This window comes from Mastomys coucha, unplaced genomic scaffold, assembly GCF_008632895.1.
Source record: "Mastomys coucha isolate ucsf_1 unplaced genomic scaffold, UCSF_Mcou_1 pScaffold18, whole genome shotgun sequence".
In the NCBI taxonomy this organism is placed as follows: Eukaryota; Metazoa; Chordata; class Mammalia; order Rodentia; family Muridae; genus Mastomys; species Mastomys coucha.
The window spans coordinates 68,004,912-68,030,647 of NW_022196900.1; the positions used below are offsets into that span (position 1 = coordinate 68,004,912).

General features: G+C 39.2%; 1 protein-coding gene across 3 annotated transcripts in view; it reads right to left on the bottom strand.

The window, feature by feature from the left end:
- Zfyve9 (zinc finger FYVE-type containing 9) overlaps positions 1-25,736 on the bottom strand; it is a 162,376-nt gene that overhangs the window by 47,114 nt on the left and 89,526 nt on the right. For 2 of the 3 annotated variants that reach the window (XM_031378131.1, XM_031378130.1), the window contains exons 6-13: positions 25,392-25,568; positions 23,642-23,811; positions 21,195-21,315; positions 16,650-16,772; positions 13,841-13,996; positions 12,619-12,843; positions 8,939-9,021; positions 5,890-5,994 (exon numbers count right to left, since the gene is read on the bottom strand). In XM_031378131.1, the coding sequence (XP_031233991.1) occupies positions 5,890-5,994; positions 8,939-9,021; positions 12,619-12,843; positions 13,841-13,996; positions 16,650-16,772; positions 21,195-21,315; positions 23,642-23,811; positions 25,392-25,568 (1,160 nt within the window). The remainder of the gene's footprint in view (positions 1-5,889; positions 5,995-8,938; positions 9,022-12,618; positions 12,844-13,840; positions 13,997-16,649; positions 16,773-21,194; positions 21,316-23,641; positions 23,812-25,391; positions 25,569-25,736) is intronic. The other variant, XM_031378132.1, reaches the window with a different exon arrangement.

Consider the following 25,736-nt stretch of genomic DNA (forward strand, 5'->3'; position numbering starts at 1 on the left):
AAAAAAAAAAAAAAAACTATTTCCAGAGTCTGCACCACTGATTGCTTTCCTATACATTCACAGTTACTGTACACTTCCTAAATGGATTTAGTTATAGTAGAAAGTTAGACATAACCTACAAGCCTATGAGAAGCTTGTAACATAAGTTCAATAAATGCTATACAAGTGAGTAATCTGAATGATGATAATGAATGAACAACTATAATATACCAGGCATCGTTTTTTGTCACTAATTATGTGATATACTGATAAAAACGACACAACAATCTTGAAAGTGGGAATATAGTTGTTTATAGTTTAGAGATTGAAAGGTTAATTCTTTTTTTTTTTTTTTTGAGACAGGGTTTCTCTGTACAACCCTGGCTGTCCTGAACTCACTCTGTAGACCAGGCTGGCCTCGGCCTCTGCTTCCCAAATGCTGGGATTAAAGGCATCTGCCACCACTGCCCGGTGAAAGGTTAATTCTTATGATGAAATATTCTGTTATGTTCTGTGTTTTGGTGTTCATGAAAACCAATCACAATAGAGGTCAGTTAGAACTGCTTTGTATAGTTAGCCACAATATGCTTGGACCTGAGTCAACCACCTGGCAGCACTTCCTGTACCTGTGTATAGACACCAACATAAAAGTCATACCTGCACTTCCTGCACCCATGTATAGACACCAACATAAAAGACATACCTACACTTCCTGCCCCTGGTATAGATACCAACATAAAAGACATACCTACACTTCCTGCACCCATGTATAGACACCAACATAAAAGACATACCTGCACCAAAATAAGAAACCATTTGGAATAAGGCTTCCATTTTGAGTAGGGGTCCAGTAAAGGTTTTTTTTTTTTTTTTGTATTTTTGAGAAAGGGTTTCTCTGTGTAGCTCTGGTTGTCCTGGAACTCACTCTGTAGACCAGGCTGGCCTCGAACTCAGAAATCCACCTGTCTCTGCCTCCCAAGTGCTGGGATTAAAGGCATGCACCAACGCTGCCTGGCTCCAGTAAAGTTTTAAGTTCCTCTCTGGGACTTGACATCCTACTTGGCAGAAAGAGACATGTACATGGGTAATTGACATCCTGGTTAGCAAATTAAGACACAAATGTTAGGTAAAGCATGTCTCCTGCCACAGGTGAATATCCCAACCAATGGGAACAGGATAAATGTACAACAAAGACATGTCCCTAAGGAAGTCTCCTATCCCTAAATCTTGCTTGGTAAAGTAACTTGAAACAGATGTTTATGAATTTCAGACTTAAAAGCCCTATAGGACTCGGCCTCAGGGGCACAATCAGCTCCTGAGTCCGATTTTCAGTCCTGACTGATAAGTCCTGGGATGAATGCTCAATAAACTATCCCTGTTGGAGATTGGTGTTCATCTCCCAGACCCCAACAACAACTAGTCTATTTTATTCCAAAATCTGATTTATTTACACTATGTCTTTTAAGATTTACTTATATACTATGAACATTTGAGTGCTTGCATACACACACAGACACAGACATAGACACAGACACACACACACAGACACACACACACACACACACACTACATGTGTACTTGGTCCATGCTGTAGAAGGAACAAGCACTGGATCCCCTGCAACTTGAGATACAAGGAACCCCTTGTGATTCTCTACTATAGGTACTGGAAATTCAACCTGTGTCTTCTGCAAGACCAGCAGTATTCTTAACCACTAGCCATCTATTCAGCCCCATTTTTCTGATCTTAACAAACATAGGATATGCCTGGGTTTGGCAGTAGCTCAACTACTTGCTGGATATAAGAATAATTATCTGTGTCCTAATTTCCTTGTGTACAGAATGAACTTTCCATACTCATTTTATTAAGCACTTGCATGTTTTTCCAAATTGCCCAATATATAAGTATATCTGTGGGTAGAGGGTTGACATAAACCTGATGACCTGCGTCAGATCTCTGGAGCAACTTGGCTCCAGAAAGTTGATCTCCACATGCTCACCTGCGCTCACATGCAGATTTACCTTTAAGTTTCTTCCCCTGGTTTTTGAAGCCTATGAACAAGGCAGTATAGCACAATCTTACTTCCCACTAACCTATTTATCTGTTTTAGCTTCTTCTTCACAATGTAGTTTGTGGTCATCTACTGGGAGACACATACATGTAATATGTAAGAGGATGGCTTTGAACTCCTGATATGTCTTTCCACAGTTCCTGAAAGCTGGCAGTACAGGCTCCAACCACCATGCTAGGCTATCTTTCTAATATTTCAGTATTTTGAATGTGTAAGCATCATTCATTATTCATAAGATGTCATTCATTTATTTATCTAATAATAATTTGTAAGTATTTTCTATATGCAGAATTCTGCATTTGTTATGTACTCAAACAGTAAAAACATAAGGAACATGAGATAGTTGCTTTGTTACTAAGCTTCACTATGTAGCCCTGGATAGCCTGGAATTCTCTATGTAAGCCAATCTTGCCTCAAACTCACAGATTCACCTGCCTCTACGTTAGGAGTGCTAGAATTCAAAATGTATGCCAGCACTCAGCCACTTCCTTTTTAAATGTAGGTTCCAGAGATTCAACTCAAACTAACAGGCTTGTGTGGCTACTGCTTCCCTCCACCGAGCCATCTCTCTGCCTCCCGTTTCATATTATTTTTCAACATATTTCTTGGTACCTACTATGCACTAGACAGTTTACCAGTAGTAAGTAAGACAGACATATGCCTCACGAACTAAAAGTGACACAGAAAAATATTAATCATGAAATAACAAATATAGGATTATCAATACTATGCAAAAAATTCTAGGAATGTGCTGGTCATGGTAGTGCATGCCTTTAATTTCAGTGCTTGCAGAGGCAGGTAGATCTTTGTGAGTCTCGGGCAAGATCCAAGCCAGCTGGGGTTACATAGTGAGACTCTTTCTCAAAGGGGAAACTTTCTTTGAAATGTACACAACAGGGAAAAGCTATTCCAGATGAGAATTTGTTGGGCGCACAAAGGTCCCTGTGCTCAAAGATAGCTCTGAGGGAAACAAAAGTGCTAAAAAATGCTGTTTTTTAAGAAAAATCTAAGAAGGCAGAATGGAGGTGATTAATAGCCTAGTGATCCATGTTATCTAAAGAGTCAGGCTATACCAAGCTCCCATAAGCAGGACTGACAGTGACAAGTAGACTAGGTGACTTTTGCATTATCTATATAGTCAGGGGCTCCCCTAAGCTCCCACAAACAGCACAAATGACCTCTACACCATCTGTATGACTAGGACAACATCAGATCTTTCCCTAGGCACTTCTGATAACACATACCTCTAGAACCTATCTTCTTGGAAGATGTGACAAGTACTTTCAGTTGAGTTTTGATGTAATTAAAGAATAGATTCTACCTCCTTGTACACAGGGTATTATATTATACCAGAAAAATGTTTTCTAAATTGTACTATGCTTAAATATGCTTAGGGTAAACTGCTCAGGGTCAGACTCTAGAAGTCTGAACCAGCACAGGCTAGGTTGTGCTGACCTGAATTTTCTTCTTTTTCTATTTTTTTTTTGTTTGTTTTTTGTTTTTTGAGATAGGGTTTCTCTGTATAGCCCTGGCTGTCCTGGAACTCACTCTATAGACCAGGCTGGCCTTGAACTCAGAAATCTGCCTGCCTCTGCCTCCCAAGTGCTGGGATTAAAGGCGTGTGCCACCACCGCCCGGCTCTGAATTTTCTTCTTGTCTCTTGCAGATCATTCATCTGTCATTCATAATTTTTGCAGGGACCCCCCACCCAATAGGAATTAAAATCAACTAAGAGAAAATATTCTTAAGTCTATACTTGAAAAGTAAGTAGGGTAAGCAAGTGAAGAGTAAGGTAAATGTATGTAAATAAGGAAGTAGGTTATTGAAAAGCTATGAAGCAAAAGCAGATCAAGGCCCATACATGTTAGAGTAAAAAGACCATCTATAGGGCAGAGAGAGACACAGTTCAGTAATAAATAAACTGCTTGCTGTGCAAGCATAAGGACCTGAATGGGCTTGGCAGTGTATGCCCAGGTAGACATCTCTCATCACCAAATAAAACCTCCAGGTTTGGAAATGGGTTGCATCTAATCAAGTTGTTGGCCAGAGATAACTGAGAGACACCCCCAAAGAGCTCAGGCTATTGCCAAGGCTATTGACTGTTCACTACAAACTGATGGTACGGACCTATTGCTGAAGACAACACCTAAACAACTCAGTGAGCACTTAGAAGCTGAGCTGGTGCCTACTCACATCCTTCACTCCTACTGACTAACGTTCAGTACTAGAAGGCACTCTGCGTGATACCAAAGGAAAAAGGCAAAAACCATTTTCATCTACAATGGTGACCTGCCTGAAAGATACACTGATGTACTAATGACACAAAGTATATCAGAGTAACCAATCAATATCTGACTGGATTTAAGGCCCATCCCATGAGATGGAACCCATACTCAACACTGCTCACATGGCCAAGAACCTGAAGCTAGATAGGCCAGGGACTTAGGGAAATCTAAATACTACTGTTCTGCTAAAACAATATAGCAATAAAATGACTCCTAATGAAATCCTGCTATACACATAGATCAGTACATTGTTCGGCCATCATCAGAAAAGCTTCCTTCTGCAGTAGATGGGAATATAAACAGACTTCCAATGGAACAAAGTACTGAGAATGAGAGATCTTGTTTATTCTATCAGTCCTAAATAGGGTGTCTCTATCAAATCCCTGCCCTTATAGCTCAGGGAATCCTACAGAAGAGGAAATGGAAATACTGTAAGAGTCAGTGGGGACAGAGAACACCAAACAAGTTCTTCTTCTAAAGCAGTGAGATTGATTTACATGTGAACTAACTCACAGGGGCTGTGGGGCAGCGCAGCACTATCCCTGCCCAAGTCTTAGCCTGAGGGAGTCCCAGCCCTGAGAGGGAGTAGGCAGAGTCCCACCTCTAATTCAAAAGCTATCTCCAACTGAAAACCACTAGCAAAGGAAAAATTAGTATTCTCCAATGAAGTCTCATTGGGCATATAAACAACCCTTAAGGACAGACTCCATGGCCAGCAGTAGAGGACAAAACAAACTCAATGGCATTTCTGGAGGTTCCTTATCTCATAATGCTTTGTCTGGGAATTACTTTTATTATTATTTTTTCATTCTTTCTTTTTCCTTATAGGTCTTTTGTGCATGTGTGTGTCTGTGTGTGTGTGTGTGTGTATGAATGAGGATTTTTGGTTTTGTGTTTTTATGGGATTTCTGTGTATGCGAATGTGTGCCTCTGCGTTTATATGTATTTTGGTGCTTTTTCTGTGGCTTTTTCTCCTGGTAGTTTATGTGTTTCATCCTATTTCAGTTAGCTTGGTTTTGTTTTTATCTTATGTTGTCTTACATTACTTTATTATTTTTAGATTCCTACTTGCATTCTAATGAGAGAGAAAGAGAGAAAGGGTGTGGATTTGAATGAGTGGGGAGTCAAAAAAGATCTGGAAGGAATTGGGGGCAGGGAAAACCTTAATCAGAACATATTTATGAAAAAGAAGTCTACTTTCAATTAAAAAAGCAGAACAATTGAACAATAAAGCATTTGTTATACTAGGGACAAAAAGAAAAAATAAATTCCACCAGAAATTTTATAACTATGCTATAGCTAACTTTATACTTTCTAATAAAAATGTAACACTATCACAGTATTGAAAGATGAAATGATATAACCAATTACTACAAAAGTCTGGAATTTATCACTCTACTTTTCTACAAGTAAATTTTACATAAATGAACTAAGTCAAATTTAATATAAACTGAGTTACTACAACTGAAGAGGAAATCTATTCAATTATACACGTTTTACTTTTATTCACATTTTCAATTATGAAAAAAATGCCTCTTCATGGTAAAAAATCTTACCTCATTGTATCTGTTGCTGGGAATTTTGATGGTTGTTTTCCGAACTTCCATATCAACCACTAAACCTTGAACAACTGGCAAAGTATACTGGTAATTTCGGAAGTCCTGAGCAAAGCAGAAGAAAGTAGAACATGACAAAATGTTAGGATTTGATTTATAGTAATAAAATAGCACAAACAGAAATGATGTCACTATTGGGTGAACTTGCTTATTTAATCAATGAGAAGATGTATGATGGAAGCCCTCACTGTCTGCAGTCTAGCTCTAACTGTGTAAATACATATATATATATTAGTTGTCTGTCTTTTAATTTGCAGGGAGGTATGGACACAGTGTATGTGTGGCTATCCAGGATGGCTGAAGCAACAGAAGCACAAGTCAAATCTAAGATAGCAGTATATTTAGCTGGATGCTATTAGTTTTGTTTTGTTTTTTTCCTTGACAGGGTTTCTCTGTATAGCTCTGGCTGTCCTTGAACTCAGAAATCCACCTGCCTCTGCCTCCCAAGTGCCAGTATTAAAGGTGTGCGCCACCACTGCCTGGCTCATTAGTTCTTATATGTCATCACTAAAAGGTTTGATATTATTTTTCTTCTATTTATTTATTTATTTATTTATTTATTTATTTATTTATTTTTAGACACGGTTTTGTTATGTACCCCAGGTTGACTTGGAACTTATTATGTAGTAAGTTTGCAGGCTAGCTATAGTTCTTGGCCTCAGCCTTTATAGTGCTAAGATTACAGATCTGAATCACCACACTTGATATCACAAAATGTTTGACTTCTATTCTGAGGAATTTTCTGGCCTGTTTTTATTTTTTTATGAAGACTAGGTGGTGAGAAAGGATAAATAAGAGGAATGAGATACGCATAATAAAAGTAATTCAGGGAAGAGACAGTGGTTACATAAACTGTTAACACTTCAAAAGAGAGCGAAAATCTGTCAGATTAAGGAAAAACTGACAATATTTGCCATGGGATTGGACATGGAATATGATCAAAGAAGAATTTAAATGACTGAATTTTATTAATAGCTAGACTAAGAAGCTGAAACTTAAAATCAAGAAGGCACAGCCTAGGCTGGCAAGAGGAGGGGATTTCTAAGTACTATGACTCCGCTACTTGCAACAGAGCACAAGACTACTGATGGGAAAACAAAAATATCCAGCTTTCCACACACTGAAATCACAATGCCTAGTCTCAAGCTTGTGATGACCCTTCTGCCTCAGCACTGTAACTGGTGAGGATCATAAGCCAAAGTCACAAAAACTTGGGCTTTCAGATGTTTTTAAAAAGATAGCTGGATTTAAAAAGTAAAGGAGTGTGATGGTTAATACTGTCAACTTGACCAGATCCAGAGTCACACAGGAGACAAACTTCTAGGAACACCTGAAAGGGATTATTTAGATTAGGTTAGCCTCTGGATGTATCTGTGAGGGATTATCTAGATTAAGTTAATGGAGGTAGGAAGACCCAGTTTAATGTGGGAGGCATCATTCAAGGGTTAGAGGTCCAGGACTCAGTAAAAAGGAGAAAGCAGGGTGAGCACCAGCATTGGTCATGGTCTGCTTCCCTAGATGCATGGCCAGCTGCCTGTAATTCCTACTGCTGGGACTTTCCCATAGAGATGGACAAAAATCCTTTCTCCCTTAAAAAAGAGCTTTCAGCACATATCACCCCAGACCCCACGGTTAAAAAAACCAAAACAGTGGTTCATGCCTATAATCCCAGCTACTCTAGAGGCTGAGGCTGGAGGATAATAAGTGTAAGGTCAGCATGAACAATTAGAAGAGACTGTCTCAATCTAAAAATGAAATGGGCCTGAGGGCAATAATAGGGCAATAGGGCAACAACAACAACCAGGCCACAATAATAATAATAGGGCAATAATCTGACTGGCTAATAAATAGGGATTATGGGTTGGGCAAATGGCTCAATGGGTAAAAGTGCTTTTTGTGAAAGCAGGAAGGCTTGAGTTTGAATTACAAGAATCCATGTAAGTTTGACTCATGGTGTATGTTTTCGTAATCCCAATACCTGTACACATAGGAGACAGGAGGCAAAAGCAGGAGAAACCCTGGAAACTCAAGGGCCAGCAAGTCTGGATGTAATGGTGAATATCAAGAAACCCTGCCTCATAAAAGGTTAAAGGCAAAGACAGACGCTGGTGGTTATCTTCTGACACATACTGTTGCATGTGAATGTTCATAGTCTCTCTCTCTCTTTCTCTCTCTCTCTCTCTCTCTCTCTTTCTCTCTCTCTCTTTCTCTCTCTCTCTTTCTCTCTCTCTCTCTCTCTCTCTCTCTCTCTCTCTCTCTCTCTCTCTCTCTCTCTCTCTCTCTCTCTCTCTCTCTCTCTCTCTCTCTCACACACACACACACACACATACACACAGGGAGGGTCAGTACTGATGTTAGCCTCAAGTTGCCAACTTGTGTGGAACTCATATATAGAATAGTCAGAATTTAACAAGCAATTCTGGGAGGTGGTATAGGAAGTTTCACGAACATTCTAAATATCTAAGATTCATCTTAGTGAAATACGTAGCAGAAACTTTAATTGACCAAATTTTGCCCAAAACATTCAGTCTGTACACATAAAGATATGAGATCAACAAATAGGGGTGGGGGGGGGGATGTAACTCCTAGTCTATACACAGGTCTGTGAGGAGAAGAAGCCTTACTGGCATTTATTTGAGCACAACCTTAGATCAATTTTTGGCTCAGTAGTGAACTATATAGAGATGGCAGATGCCATTCTTACAATGAAAATAAGACAAAATGCTAGGTCTTCATTTCTACAGTGTTCTAGTCCTTACAAGAATCCGCCAAGGTCACTGACTAGAAAGTACAATCAGGGCTGGGATCCTGTGCTCCACCCAAGAGCTCCATCTGTCTTTAAAAGCAGATCTATGTTCTGTTCTCCTCCAGCATAGCCTTCACCTGCCTGAAGCAGCAGGGGCATAGCTGTCAACACAATAATGAACTCTCTCTCTCTCCTTTATCCTGTACAAGCACAAGAAAGATACAAGGAAATTTCCCAACTTACTGCTAGAAGATTCATGATGGTATGCCCAGTCTCTCCAAACAATGGCTTCCGAAATCTGACACTGAACAGTGGACAGGGGTAAACTATAGAAATGAGAAATTATCAGATTAAACTTGGCAGTTTAAACATCTAGGAAGAGATACCACTGTTACATTTTTTTTTTTTTTCTCAAGACAGGGTTTCTCTGTGTAGCCCTGGCTGTCCTGGAACTCACTCTGTAGACCAGGCTGGCCTCGAACTCAGAAATCTGCCTGCCTCTGCCTCCCAAGTGCTGGGATTAAAGACGTGTGCCACCACCACCTTTTTTAAATATATTGTAATGGCTTATTATGACATTTCAAATGTTGGGCTCAGAAAGTATTTAGTATGGTAACAGACAACTCCTAAGCCAGCTAGTCTTCTGATAACCAGAAAAGTCTTCTGATGCAATTTCAGGGTGACTCACTAGGTCTTATGAAGCAGGCTAATTGGTATGATCCAGAAAAACAAATTTCGTCAAGATGCTCTTAGAAAGGCCAGACACCATGGGGCTGGAGAGATGGCTTGGTGGTTAAATTAAGAGCACTGACTGCTCTTCCAGAGGTCCTGAGTTCAATTCCCAGCAACCACATGATGGCTCACAACCATCTGTAACGGGATCCGATGCCCTCTTCTGGTGTGTCTGAAGAGAGCAATGGGTACTTATATACATAAATAAATAAATCTTTAAAAAAAGAAAAAGAAAAAGAAAGGCTAGACACCAGGTTACACTCCTGGCTGGCCCACTGACCAAGTTTCCCAGTTTGAAATAACAGTACACGACAAAGAAACATGTGGCTGTCTCTGCAGGCAATTCTGTTTCTTTCTGCTGTTCACTTGTCTTTAGAGTTCCATCTTCACCTAAGAAGTGCTTTAAACCAACTCCTTCATTCTTGATCAAGATCAGGATCACCAGGACTGGAGAGATGGCTCACAGGTTCACTGACTGCTCTTCCAGAGGGCTAGGATTCAATTCCCACCACCTACATGGCAGTTTACAACTGTTTGTAACTCCAAGATCTGACACAATCTGATGCAATTTCAGGGTGACTCACTAGGTCCTATGAAGCAGCTGATTGGTATGATCCAGAAAAACAAATTTCTCCCTAATCCCCTTGTACTCAAAAAGTCAAGACTCTCCTTAGAAAGGCCAGACACCACGTCTCACACAGACACAAACGCAGGCAAAAACACCAATGCAAATGTAAACAAATAAACAAACAATCAAAACATTTTTAAAAAAATGATCAAGATCTGGTTGGAGCTCCCAAAGAATTTAACAATAAGCATAGATCTACAATACAATATATCACTTTAATCCTAAATTTTTTCCTTAAGTATATTCCTAAGATTCTATAATTATATCTTAGCCATTTCTGAATTTCCAGGATTCAAAACACCTCATAGGCTTTAATTAAATGTTGTTTGTTTGCTTTTTGAAGACAGGGTTCTCTGGGTGGCTGTCTTGGCACTCACTCTGTAGACAAAGCTTTGTGAGCCTTGATCTCACAAACATCCACCTACCTCTGCATCCTGAGTGCTGGGGTTAAAAGTAGATGACACGTCCTCCCGGCTTTTTTTATTTTATTTTTTTATTTTATTTTTATTTTTTATGGAGACAGTGTTTCACTATGTAGCTCTGGGCAGCCTAAAATGAGCTTTATTGAGTAGGCTGGCCTTTTACTCACAGAGACTCCTGCCTCTGCCATTTCTGTACTGGGATTAGAAGTGTAAATTACCATGTCCAGCCGTTGGTTGAATTATTTTTTTCTTTTAATTTGTTTAGATGTATTTATTTTATTTTTATGTGTGTGAGTGCTTTGCTTACATGTATGTCAGTGTACCACATGTGTGCCTGGTAGCTCCATAGATCAGATGAGGGCACTGAATCCCCTGGAGCTGGAGTTGTGGATAGTTGTAAGCCACCATGTGGGTGCTGGGAAGAGAACCTGGTCTTCTATAAGACAAGAAGTGCTCTTAAATGGTGAGCCATCTCTCCAGAGCCCCTTGATCAAATTCTTAATCAATGAATAATATATAAATAAAAAAAAATATAGGTGTGATGGCTAATCTTAGTTGTTGTTTTTACACACTTGGGAAGAGGGAACCTCAACTGAAGAACTGTCTCCATGAGACTGGTCTGTGGACATATGTGTAGTGGCATTTTCTTGACTGAAAATTGATATAGGAGGGCCCAGGCCACTGAAAGCAGTGCCATTCCTAGGCAAGTGAGCCTGGGCTGTAAAAGAAAGGTGGCTGAAGTGAGCCTGGGAGCAAGCTATTTAAGTAGCATTCTCCTTAGTCTCTGCTTCAGTTTCTACCTCCAGGTTCTTGCCTTGAGCTCCTATCCTAGATTCCTTAATGATGGACTGCAACCTATAAACTGAAATATTCTCTACAAGTTGCTTTTGGTTGTAGTATTTATCATAGTAACAGAAAGTAAACTAGCAGGGTGTAGTGGCGCACGCCTATAATCCCAGCACTTGGGAGGCAGAGGCAGGCAGATTTCTGAGTTCGAGGCCAGCCTGGTCTACAGAGTGAGCTCCAGGACAGCCAGGGCTATACAGAGAAACCCTGTCTCAAAAAAAAAAAAAAAAAAAAAAAAAAAAAAAAAAAAAAAAGTAAACTAGTACAAAAGGTGACTTGCTGAGAACATATTGTTTTCTGGTTTATATATTAATGTTTCATTTACTGTTTTACTTTATTCCTTTAACAATATAGTATAACATGAGGGAATAATTTAGATCAACAAAACCCTGACAATTTGAGAAGCTAATGATCAGAAAACTTAAATTACTTTCCTAAACTTATACAACTAATAAATGGCGGAGCTGACGACCATACTCAAGGATTCTTATTCTTAGACATAGCACTTTAAGTAAGTGAAGATATAAAGCTTAAAGTAAAGCTTACTTTTATCTTTAGGGTCTTTAAAAAAAAGCATACACACATAGACACATACACACAGGCAGGCAGGCAGGCGTGCGCGCGCACACACACACACACACACACAGTTATACTCCTACAATCATGGGCAGAAAAGATCCAACAGACAGCTTACCAAGTTGAGAGTCATCACTATACCACTAGTTTCCATTATCAGACTGAGTCAAGCAAAACAAATTTTTATAAATGTTTCTAACCAAGTAATAACAAACATGCGTACAGATATACTATAAAAATGACACCTTGCTGGGCAGTGGTGGCACACGCCTTTAATCCCAGCACTTGGGAGGCAGAGGCAAGCAGATTTCTGAGTTCGAGGCCAGCCTGGTCTACAGAGTGAGTTCCAGGACAGCCAGGGCTACACAGAGAAACCCTATTTTGAAAAATTAAAACCAACCAAACAAACAAAAATCCAAAACCAAAACAAACAAACAAACAAAATACCTTTTCAAATTAATTGTTTTAAATATGATGTTTTTATCAGTGAACCATAAGAGAATAAATTTGCAAAGGAAAAAAATACAATGAATGTCCTCATTTGGTATTCTCACTCTTTCCCTTATAGCCAAATACATTCAGACACTGATCATATTTAGTATACCTTTTTTCAAAAGGTTATTTCTTATTGAATTATATCACCAGAGGAGGATCAAAATATTCCATGTTTTATTTAATTACATGTCCTGGCTACATTCCTTAAAGACATCTGTACTTACGTCGATATTCAGCTCCAAGTCTTAACATGAGTCGAATGGGAAACACTTTGGCCCAAGGGGTTTCCCATTTCTGGATGAGAATCCCAAACAGGTAAGGAGGGGCCGGAAGCACCAGGTCTTGCAGTGACTGGTAGGTAGATGTCACATACAAGAACCCACCGTGTTCTTTACTGCCCAGGAAACTTTGACTGAAGAAAGAATGTCCCAAGCTGCCCACAACATTCCCTAAAACAAAAAATTCATTATTTTCTATGAAGAAACCAATCATATTTTAAATAATTATCATTACACAAAACTGAGCAAGACACAATCAAACACATATTCCCAATCTTTCCCTGTGAAATACCCATATTTGCAAAAGTTTCATTTTGTATATGTATTTATACATGTGTGCATATGTGTGGAAGACAGAAGTCAACCTTGGATGTCATTCTTCAAAAGCCAATCTTCTTTATGTTTTTGAGACAAGCTTTTTCACTGTGGCTAATTGGGCTAAGGTAGCCAGTAATCCCCCCAGGAATCCACCTCTCTCTGCATGGAAGCTCAGTAAACTCTTTTGCCCAAATAGCTTTACTTGCAATGAGTCACTGGTCTGGTTCTAGGCCTCTGGCTTCTGCTATACTATTAATATTGGATCCTCACAAGGATTCTTCTCAGATACTCTGTTGTTGCCCTGTGTCATGGAGCTCCTGCAGCTTTGGTTCTGCAGGACAAGCCCTTTCACATACTCCAAAAGTTCATCAGTGGGGTAGATGTTGGGGTGGGCCAGCTCTCCTTGCTTTGCTCAGGCCAGGGACAGGGCCAATTCTCCTGACTGCAGCAGTCAGCAAGGGAGGTATGATGATGACTCATGATTATGCTTCCTTCTACTAGATACCAATGTTATGACCCTTAGTAACTCTGAATAACATTCTTACTCCAAGGTCAATGGATTCTCTCATAATTTTGAGTCTATCCTTTGTAAACTAAAGAGAATCACAGAAAGTAATACAATATGTAATTTTCACAACTATGGAAAGTTCTAACTTGCCTCCAATATAAAGTCTAAGGCCTGGGAATATAGGTCAATGGTAGAGTGTTTGCCTAGCATAAGGACCTGTATTAAATTCCCAGCACATAAAAGTTCAATGTCATGTGTCAAAATCTAACAGGATTGTTTTATATCTGAGTTCAAATTTTTATCATCTACAATGGTGCAAAGTTATAAAGCATTCATTCCTACCTGCCAGGGCATCCCGGTAAAGCTGCACAAAGTGATTAAAAATGTCCTTGGGCAAACATTTCTCATCTGGTAGACACTGTAGCAAAATCACTATCTCAGACTGGCCCACAGCATGCATTCCTTTGGTTGTAAAACACCAGCACTTCCTGTTCACATCTAAAGGGGAAATAAAAATACATTCTTCTTAATAACTGATCACAAAAGGATACAAAGAAATCTGTTACAATACAGAAGAGAAAAGAAGAAAGAGAAAAGAAAAAAAAAGAAAAAGAAAGATCATGTAAGTCCATATGATTCAACTTTAAATTTTAAATGGTCACTACATGAACAAAGAATCATTGTAGAAAATAAAATACAGCAATGTCTTTGCTTGTTTTTTCCTCAATATTTAAGAAAATAATTGGAAGGAAGTTAAAAGAAGTAACAAAAAATGAAAATATACTTAAAACTTAAATAGAAAATAAAGATAGAATCCTCCATGTAACTATTTAAAAAAGAAATCACTTTTCCTGGGAGCTTAGAAGACAGCTCCATGAGTAAAGCTCTTGTTGTACAAGTGTGAGGACTGGAGTTCAGATCCCTGACACTTACAGAAAAAGCTGGCCACAATAGCACCTGCCTGTAACCTTAGGAAAGGACGATCCTAGAGGGTCACTGTGAACTGAGCCTGTGTAGAAGAAGATTAGTAAGCTCCAGGTTTGTCCAGGTTTAGTGGGGGAGCTTCTCTCCCATCAAAAAAAAATAGGTAGACAACAATACACAAAGAGTCTTATACTGATTCGGCCTTCCATAGGCACATGCATGGGCATGTTCACCTACACACACATCACACCCATACACAAAATTCACTTTACCATTATTTATGTAAAAACTAGGAACAAAAAGAATAAAACCCAGTATTTTAGCTTTGAGTTCAGGTTGTGGCCAAAAGAAAATACATTTTTATGTACTAGCTAGTGTAATTACAATCCTTTCTGAGAGAAAATACTAGATAATCAGAAGATAACTTTAGGGCTGGAGAGATGGCTCAGTGGTTAAGAACACTGACTGTTCTTCCAGAGGTCCTGAGTTCAATTCCCACCAACCACATGGTGGCTCACAACCATCTGTAATGGGATCTGATGCTCTCTTCTGGTGTATCTGAAGACAGTGACAGTGTACTCACATACATAAAATAAATAAGTAAATCTAAAAAAAAAGAATACAACTTTACATTGTTATATACTGTACAAAGTATAGTTTGTCAAGACTACTTTTACCTTTTCACTTTAGGTTAGAAAGGGTTAAAAAAAACACAAGCAAAAGCTGTGTTTTTTTTTTTTTTTGCATATGCAACAAAAAATATCATTTCATCCTTGACACATTATCATTTACGTCCTAACAACAGGATTTCCAAAGGAATTCAGATAAAATAATGAACAATACCACTATTTGTATCAAAACCAATAAAAGAGCCTTTTCTTTTTATATGAAAATTACTACATTGGGTACCTAATTAGGAAGTACCTAGTCCTAATTCATGCATATATATACATACACATCCATGTGCCACAGAGATGTTAGGTGTCTTTAATTGCTTTCCACCTTATTTTCTGAGAGAGGTTCTCTCAGTGAACATAAAGCTTGCCAATTTGGGTGGAGTATATGGTCAGACACCTCAGAGATTCCCACATCTGCTTTTAAGTGTTGGGATTGCAAACACATGCTGGTTCACCTGGTCTCTTCCTCTACCTCCTCTTCTGTTTTTTGTTTGTTTGTTTGTTTTTAAATGTTGGTGCTGGGATCAAACTCAGGTTTTCATGGTTGCATGCTAAGCACTTTACCAACTAAAACAGCTCCCAGCCCTTCAATTAACCCACTATTTTAAGGTGCTTCAGGAACTGTAGGCTAGCTAATTCCTCTCTCTTTTTTGTTCCATAATCATTTAATAGATAACTTCCGTGGGCAAGATTCTGTACTAGGTAAAAGCACTGGATGGCGTCTGTATTCAAATGGAGACGTTAGCTAATTTCTAATTGTAACTTATAAACTGGATGTGGCAAACTGAAATTTCAAGCAAAACAATACTTAATTTGGAATGAAAAATGGATAGCATTAATAGGCCAACTATATAAAGGTCTAACTAATGACTGAGGCAGAAACCTCCATCTCATCAATGGAGACTTTGTAAGGAAGCAGAGGTGTTTCTAATCTCTAAGGTCAACGTAAAACAAGCACACGGTGGAGACTGGAGGACGTTCCCTGCAAACTGCCTCTTCCAGGATAAATGTAGTCCTTACTTTCTAATATATACCAGAAAGAATCAAGATTTAATTATTGTCTTCTTTCTTACACTGATGCCCATTCTTCCAGCACCAAGAATTCAAGTTTCTTCTGATAATTTAGTTAAGGATCACAGTTTGAGTATATATTATATAGTTAACATTTTTTCCCACATAATATTCTGCACATAAGATGATTAATGCTTCTGGATCTTAAGATCTCCTATGAACTGTTTGCTCCCCTGGGTAACTCACTTACAATTATTCTAGTCATGAGTTGTGACTTAACATACCCATTTCAAGAATTTAACCCACATCACTACAAGACTTATTTGACTTTCTTCCAGGGAGAACTCATCTATCTCATCTCTGTGCCTAAAAGTAAGAGGTCCAGTTAGCCTTACAGCTGTCGATTTTATGTGAACCAACTTTTTCAGAACTGTTTCCAGTAGGATATGATTATATATTAAAATATTTTTGTGTGAAGATTATAAAGGCTCTAAAAAGTATGTGTTTAAATTATTTTTAATTAAAAAAGTCTAACTTACAATTTACAATTTTAACCATTGACAATAGATTTGCATTTAAAACAAAGACAAGTGGGTCAGGGCCACCGTCTTCCAATTGCTGCATGACTGAAATCTGTGACGGTTTCTCTTCCACAGCATAATCTGTAAAAAAGAAAAAAACATTGTAGTGGATTGGTTAAAGGGACAGACTGAGAAAGAAATCTAGTGGAGAATGGGATGATTAGTCACATGAAAGAGACAAGCATTTGACTTATAAATAGGATGACACAGGTCATGGTTTGTACCCAATGTCTCCCTACATGTTACCCTGATTGGAATGAAAATAAGGCTGTCTTATACATAAACCTTCACCCACAACAGCTGGTTTCCCATCTGCTCTACCTCTTTATTTAACAAAAAGGTCACAGAACAAATGTTTTAAGAACAACATTTAAACTAATCAAAAATATATTGTTGTTTTGTTTTTTTTCTTTGAGACAGGGTTTCTCTGTGTAGCCCTGGCTGGCCTCGAACTCAGAATTCCACCTGCCTCTGCCTCCCAAGTGCTGGGATTAAAGGCGTGCACCACCACCGCCCGGCCAAAAATATATTAAAAGGTGATTATATACTAGGAATTCCTATGGAAAAGATGTCAAGAAACTGGGACAGAGGGAGCCTGAATTTTTATTTTATACTTTTATTCTATTTAATTTTTTGATCCTTATGAAGCACTAGACTTTTTTTTTTTTTTTTTTTTTTTTTTTTGGGGTGGTTTTCAAGACAGGGTTTCTCTGTGTAGCCTTGGCTGTTCTGGAACTCACTCTGTATACCAGGCTGGCCTCAAACTCAGAAATTCACCTGCCTCTGCCTCCCAACAGACTTTTTTAATACACTAAAAAAATATTAGTAACTGTTTTCTTGAAATAATTTCTCTAAATCTAAGAACTTACCACACAGATCACTGAAATCACTAGTAAGCCATACTTGAGACTGTAAGCACAGACAAGATAATATTCGAGAGATCCAATGCATTCCTCCCCTAATTATGGAAGCACATACTGTACTACTTGACCACTTCATTCTTAATGGTGTTCATCTCAGTATAAAGTCAAAATCATGACTCAAACTTAAAAATAAGGAAAAGGAATTAAAAATAGAAATTTCAGTGCTGTTCTCATAAAGTATATCATAAAAGGATAGCCAGGATGAAAAAATGATACATTTTTCATTGATCAAAAGAAATAAAAACTGACTTTTTTACCTTCTTTTCAATGAAAATATGTTTGAAAGAAAAACATAAAGTGATTTAATTTTTTTAAAATAAGTTATCCTAGTAAAATAAAAAACTGCAAAATTCTAGTGAAGAGACTGTAATATCAAAGCAGAGCCAAGAAATATGACTTTCTTTTAATAATAAACTACTACAATTCTTTATTAAACTATGATTTATTAAAATACCTGGATGTGGTGGCCCATCCCTGTGGGTCTGAGACCTGGAGACTCGGTAGGTACACACCTGAGACAGTAGGCGCCTCCCTGCTCCCTGCCAAATTCCTGGCATGGAACACAAGCCACACTCCTCACATAAGGAAACAGGACCTGTGGTCATGTAGGCCCAGAACAGAGTTTCCTAGGCTAATTAGGTACCTAGAGGCCCTGAGGGTTTAGCCAATAAGCTTCCCTTTCCAGATATTCCTCTGTGCAAATGGTATTTAATCTTAGGTCTGTCCTGAGAAGTTGATATAGTACAGTATGCATCCATATTCCACAATGAACAGTCAATAAACAGGTTAGAGTCATGAACTGTCTCTTTCATCAAGAATCACTGTGGGGAGCATGGAGGAGCCGCAGCCTAAGCCTCCTGGAGAAGACCTCTCTGTGCTTCCGCAGCCAAGCTAAGGATAATCACCACTGAGCTAAAGCTGGAGCTGCCCTGGCCCCAGCCCTGGGCTAGATGCTAGCAGGGTCCCCAACTCCCCAACTCCTCGCCTCCTCGAGACTCAGTGACACCTAGATGTCCAGGAGTTTGGGAGCCCCTAGTTCCAGCCTCTTCACAGGCATGTGGACCCCTGACACTTTGTTCCTGACTTCTCTGAGTGGTTCTCCAGCTGCAACTGGAGTCTGGAAGCCAGGGAATACCAGCTTCGGGTTTCTCACATCTCTAGACTGTGCCTTCCCACCCTTTCCTACCCCTGGTGTGGTGTCTTGTGCTTCACCTGCCAGCTGCAAGGGATAAGCACAGTTAAACTCCCACGTCTCACCTCCCCAGTGCTGGGTAGCAGTGGGACCCCATACACCTTTAATCCAAGCAGATCAGGAGATGAAGGCAGGTGGATCTCTATGAGTTCACGGCCGGCTTGCTCTACATGTTGAGTTTCAGGACAGCCAAGGCTACACAGTGAGACCCTGTCTCAAAACTAAAATAACCCAAATATTTTCACTTACACAGCAACCTTCTTAACAAAAATGTGTTGTGGCGAGTCCTGGTAAAGAGCACAAGGGTGACAGAACCGAGGAGTGCTGAGCTAGCTGGGACAGTGGCCTCTGATGGTACAACACACAAACTTTCCTGGGATGGGCTCCATGGAAGCAGCAGCATTTAGAAACAGGAATCAAGGCCTAATGACTTCCTGGTCTAAGTGAAACCATCAGACTTACAGTTTGTCTACAACAAATGAGAAAAGTATTTATACAGACACAAAGAATAACAGAATAGAGAAAATCAGCACAGTGTTACTTTGCAGGCATTCTAGGAAAAGACTGAGAGACAACTGAAAGGCTAAGTAGCTCCAAAGACTGGCATACATGAGGCTTTCAAACAGAGGAAAGAGAAAGTCATAATTAATACCAACTTAATTGTTGCCAGTTTCTTGCTATAGACATAAGGGTATGTTATCTGATTTAATACCCACAATGACATTTAAATAGGTATAGGTACCTTGCTTTTAAAAATACACCAGAGTTTACTTAGAAATAGTTTTTAAAAAAAGAATGAGTATTTTGGGCTAGTGAGATGGCTCAACGGTTAAGAGCACTGACTACTCTTCCAAAGGTCCTGAGTTCAAATCCCAGCAACCACATGGTGGCTCACAACCATCTGAAATGAGATCTGACATCCTCTTCCGGTGTGTCTGAAGACAGCTACAGTGTACTTACATAAAATAAATAAATAAATATTTAACAAACAAACAAAAAAAAGAATGAGTATTTTGCCATCTATAAAGTTCATTACTCCATAGCAAAGGAAAAAACATACAAGTATAAAAAATAATCTGTAAATGACAGGTAAGGTGTTAGAAGTGAAATGACAAGAGGAGCTGAAAGAGGGTTACAAGGAACTATGCATGTTCAAATAAATTATCCTGGAGAGATGGCTCAGAGTTCAGGTGTACTTGCTGCTCTTGCAGAAGACCTGGGTTCAGTTCCCTGCATCCACATGGCAGCTCACAAATGTCCATAACTCCACTTCCAGGAGACCCTCTTTAGGCCTCTATGGCTACCAGGCATGCAGGTGGCACACAGAAATTCATCCAGGCAAAATACTCAACCACATAAAGTAAGCAGTTTATACTGACAGTCCATTAAATATTTCTATAATTTGTGGTAGTATCCATGTTCTAAAGGTACCTGGCAATAGTACAAAAGATGAAAGACAGGATGTATGAAGTTACAGGGATCAGGGGAAAGGCTAAGATGAAGGAGAAATGAAACTAATATTAGTACTTCATCTCTGGAAATGGACTGACCGGATGCTAATGTGCATGCATCAGAAGCCGCTGTCCCAGCTAGCTCAGCACTCTTTGCTTGTGTCATGTCTGTGCTCCTTTACCAGGACTCCCTACAATGTATTTTTTTATTTTCCAAGACAGGGTTTCTCTGTGTAGCCTTGGCTGTCCTGGAACTCACTTTGTAGACCAAGTTGGCCTCGAACTCAGAAATCTGCCTGCCTCTGCCTCCCAAGTGCTAGGATTAAAGGAGTGCACCACCACTGCCCGGCTCCTACAATGTATTTTTATTAAGAAGGTTGCTGTGTAACCACAAATTTGGGTTATCTTAATGAATTTTAGCTTAATAAGGAATTATAATGGTTTATTTTATTAATAAAGTACATCAGATACTGGGTTCTCTTTTGATAAAGCTTGTTACCTGTTATATTCAGTTGTTTATACCATCTTCTACTAAGAAAAACCAAATACTTTGTATATCTATTTAATTAAAACATATTTCAAGCCTGTGCTACCACACCCAGCTAAAAGATACTTTTAACACCAAAATTGCTGCTTAAGTCCTCCTGATATATCTTCCTGAAGGTATTATCATACTTCAAAATGGAAAGGTAAGTTAGCATCCTGGGTGCACTTGGCTGAACTCTAGAACCACAAGCAACTCTTGAGAGTTTGGTAAATTTTGAAATATCTTTCTAGAGACTAAAAATGACACTAACCAAAACCCATAAACAGCTACACTAGAATAGTCCCAGCCATGTTTTCACGGCATTCAGCCAGAGAAGAATGGCTATCCCTGACATCCTTTCCTTAAACAGAAGGCCATGTGTGGCATGGATTAACCTTTCTGTCCACATACCTCCTTTCACACCAGTGGAGATGAGGATGGGAGGAAGACCATCTTCAGGAATAAGGTTCATTGCACTTCCAACAGGACTTCCAACCTGAGTAATGCTCCCAGAGAATAGAGAAATATCAGCCTAGGACAAGCAAATCATCGATGTGAACATTAGAGTGTATGCAAGACTCTAGTAAGATATAAGTAACTATTTGGCTAAACACTTGGAATTTCTTCTTCTTCTTCTTTTTAATTAAAGACAAAGTCTCACTATGTAGCCTTGGCTGTCCTGAAACTCACTATATAGACCAGGCTGGCCCCAAACTCATAAAGGTTACCTGCCTTTGCCTCCCAAGTGCTGGGATTAAAGGTGTGGGCCACCACACCAAGTGCCCCTTAATTCCTGAGATAGGATCTCTAGCTCAGGCTGTCCTTAAATTCACTATATGGCTAAGGATGACTTTAACTCCTGATTCTCCTACCCTCGATTACAGGCATTCAATACCATGCTCAGTTTATGTGGTGGTGGGATTGAACCCAAGGCTTTATGCATGTAAGGCAAGCACTTAACCAACTGTGTTACAGCCCCAGCCTCAGTAAAGTTAATCTTAACAACAAGCAATTACAATCACTACAAAGTCCAGAAGTAATATGGAGATAAATATTTGAACAAGTATTTCTAAACATACATTTAAACAAGAACAATTTCTGGAAACTTTAGAAGTACAAACTTTATCCAATGATGTGAACTGTGATCTTTGGATGATCATGATGCAGGTTCACCAACTTCTTTATACTGGGAAGACACTGATAATGATGGACAGCATATATGTATGAGGACAGGGGTATGTGAGAAACCTCTGTCTTCTCTTTGTTTGTTTGGGATGTTTTCTTTCTTTTTTTTTTTTTTTTGATTTTTCGAGACAGGGTTTCTCTGTATAGCCCTGGCTGTCCTGGAACTCACTCTGTAGACCAGGCTGGCCTCGAACTCAGAAATCCACCTGCCTCTGCCTCCCAAGTGCTGGGATTAAAGGCGTGCGCCACCACCACCCGGCCATGCGTAGCCCAGGCTGGCCTCGAACTCGTGATCCTCCTGCCTCTGCCTCCTTCAGCAAATCCTACCGGCGTGCGCCACCACAACCGGCGGGATGTTTTCTTTTGTTTTGTTTTGAGGCATAGTCTTAGTATGCAGCCCTGGATGTCCTGAAACACACTATGTTGACCAAGCTGGTCTTGGACTCTGCCTTCCAAGTGCTGGAATTAAAGACGTGCATTACTATGCCCAACTCAGTATTTTTTTCAATTTTCCATGAAATGAAAACTGCTCTAAAAGGTTTCATAAAAATGTATCCAAACTCTTTTATCTTTTAATTTAAAAGTAAAAAGCCAGGACTGGTGTCACAGCAGGGTAATCCCAAACATTCAGGAAGCTGAGGCAGGAAGACAGATGTTCAAGGTCTGCCCCAGCTAAGAATGAGATCAAGACCAGCTTGCAACTTAGTATACTTCCACTCCAGAATAACGACTTTAAAGGGGCTGGATTTATAGCTCAGTGGTAGAAGTTTTTTAATCTACCATTTACTAGGTCCTGGATCTAATCTTTTAAGCCTCAACAAGGGCAAATAAATAAATAAAAAGGAGCTGGTATTTTCTATGTTTCTGAATATTAGATATTGACTTTTTTTTAAATGTCTGAGTGCTCTATCTGTATGTACATTTGCATGCCAGAATAGGGTACCAGATCTCATTATAGATGGTTGTGAGCCACCATGTGGTTGCTGAGAATTGAACTCAGGACCTCTGGGAGAGCAGTCAGTGCTCTTAATCGCTGAGCCATCTCTCCAGCCCTGAATATTAGGTTTAAAGAAAGAAAATTCCATTAGTTTCAAAACTGTAACTAATTCTACAGATATGAAAGTGAAAACCTACTATGAGTTAGTATCATAAGGTAAACTGTGAGTCTTCCATCCAGGAGAAAAAAGATTTATAAACGTAATTTAAACTTTGGCATCATCTTTTAATCTTAAATGGAAACAACAAGTTAAACAACTGGAGATGCTGGAAGAAAAACAAACACAATGTCCCTTAGCTATTTTCAGGTCACTATACCCTTTCCTCTACAACACTTCTGAGGTCACCACTGAACCCACGAACATAATTTGAAAACAAATATCTAGGGATATTGATACCTTCTAAGCCTGGCCTCTATCTATAGCACCAGCCTGAGCCTATCTGACAATCGTTCCCTTGAAAAGAACTTTCAAATATAGAACAAACAAGAGCAGCTAATTTTGCCGTATTTCCTTTACTCAGACATAGACACAAATGGAGTTACTCTTATTAAATTAGGTCCAAAGTACAGAAGGTTTCACACAGAAGTTATTCAACTTAACAAAGGACAGCAGACAGACAGTAAGTACCATGCTAAGCAAAGTAGTAGTCACTATTAGCTGCCCTCCTATTCTTACCTCTGCTGGTAGAGGACTGGTGGCTACAGGCTTGACTGGGTCATGTGACACAGCCAGAGTTCCTGCAGAGGAAGTTCCATTCATTGTTAATTTGGCTGCATCAGCAACTTCTCCATTGGGTAAGATCCCATCAGCAAACCAAACTCTCCTCTGCTCTCTGGGCTGAGGCACTTGAGGGACCAGGAAAATAAAACAGGCATCAATGTGACATTGATAGTGTTTCTAATGGCAAAGAAGAGGTCACCAATTCCAGAGGTTCAAAGAGGTCCCTATTTATTAGCATCTTACGACTACATACAAAAGAACAGTGGCTGAATGACAGCAGTTGTAACTAACACAAACTCTTCTTTAAATATTCTTCACTTCTATTGGCAAACACTTAAAATGCTTTGCTTAAAAAAAAAAAGTACAATAATTCTTAGACACCTCTACGATTATGTTACATAGTCTGTTCTGCATTGCTGACAGAAACCATGGAAAGTGTTTTAAATGCCCAGAAAATGGATTTATAGAGTATGCAGGGGATCTAGCAAAATAAATTCCCAGTTCCTAAAAATATGAGGTCCACAGAAATTAAATATTTGGAAAAATGCTTTGGTACTACTAAAGGGCAAAGACGCCCTGAAGAGTATTGAAGAAACCCTGATTACTCAAGGAAGACTTGTCACAGACATCTAAGAACTGAGGCACAAACTGACCAGATCTTCGGCTAAACGTAACTAAAGGGGAAAGAACTGATCAGGGGCTGGTTTGCACTTTAATGAAGGGACAGGGAAAAGCTGGAAAACAGCCTTTGATGAAACAATGTCCTAAGTCCAGTTTGGAAATCAGGCTGAACAGTCAAAACAAAGAGACTAGGGAAGAACAATAAAAATAACAAATGAAGTAAAGAGAATAGGATTTTAAGAAAGCCCGAACTCACAAAAAATATAAGGATTATATTCTAAGGGATGATCTGAAAGAGGAGAGATGGGGAAGAATGATAATTTCAGTAGAGATCTGATCTTCCAAAGGAAAGGAGCGCCTTAACAAGGGAAAGGAGTATTATTACTACGTGAACAGACACAAAATTAATGAAGATAGATTGAAAAATCAAAGGAAACATCTTGATAAGGTCATTTTAAGGAAATATATAATTACTTTTATAATTCATATTCTTCTAAATGTATAGTGTGCCTTTCATCTGACACTATCATAACCATAAAGAAGTGACAACCCCCAAAAGTTGAGATTACAACCTATCATATGACATAATCAGAATTAAAGTCCTGGATTTAAAGGTCTATATATGAGGTAACATTTTATATTTTTATAACGGACAAATTAATCATGAAAAGAGAACACGGCAATGTTTTATTTCTGGAAGCACTACCAGAATGGACTGGTCAGCAGGAAAAAGGCTCATTTTTATCACTGGGCAAACTCCTACCAAGAACATTTATGGAATATAGGACCTTACAGGATGGTTTCAAAGTCTACAATTCTCAGGTATAAGCACTGACATTAGTTCATTCTTAAGTTGGAGGGAATGGGCATGTTTTCAGAGGTCCCTCCAAAATATCAGACACTACAAAATTTTTTTACTTGCCCACATACAATCTTGATATATTTCTCATCTTGGTCTTCTACTTTAATAGCCACCCACAGAGGCTTGTCTGTCGAGTTTTAAAGAGTGGTGCTGTAAAGCCATATCAGCACCTTTCAGAGGAACATGGTGAAGAAAAGGAGAGAACAGCACATGATCCCCTACCTTCTGTTCCAGGGTGCTTTAAAACTCCCACAGGTACCATCACAGTGGGAGGTGGAGAGCTCAGGGCTCCTGAGGCCTGAGCCTGCTGCAAGGGAGGGATAGTAGAACAGTACTCAGCAGGATTGTTAGGGTTAGGGCTCTGGCTTGAGGCACTCATCATGTTCTCCCAGGCTTGAGCTAAAGCAAATACAGACACAATCAATGTGAATGGATTGCAAAATATGGACACCAAGACCTCGACAATATTGGATAAATAATGCAGCTCCTCATTAATACTCATAGTATGTCTCTTGCCCAGCTAGTGAAGTTATTCAGGATTAGATGTCTTTAATTGAATTAGAGAGA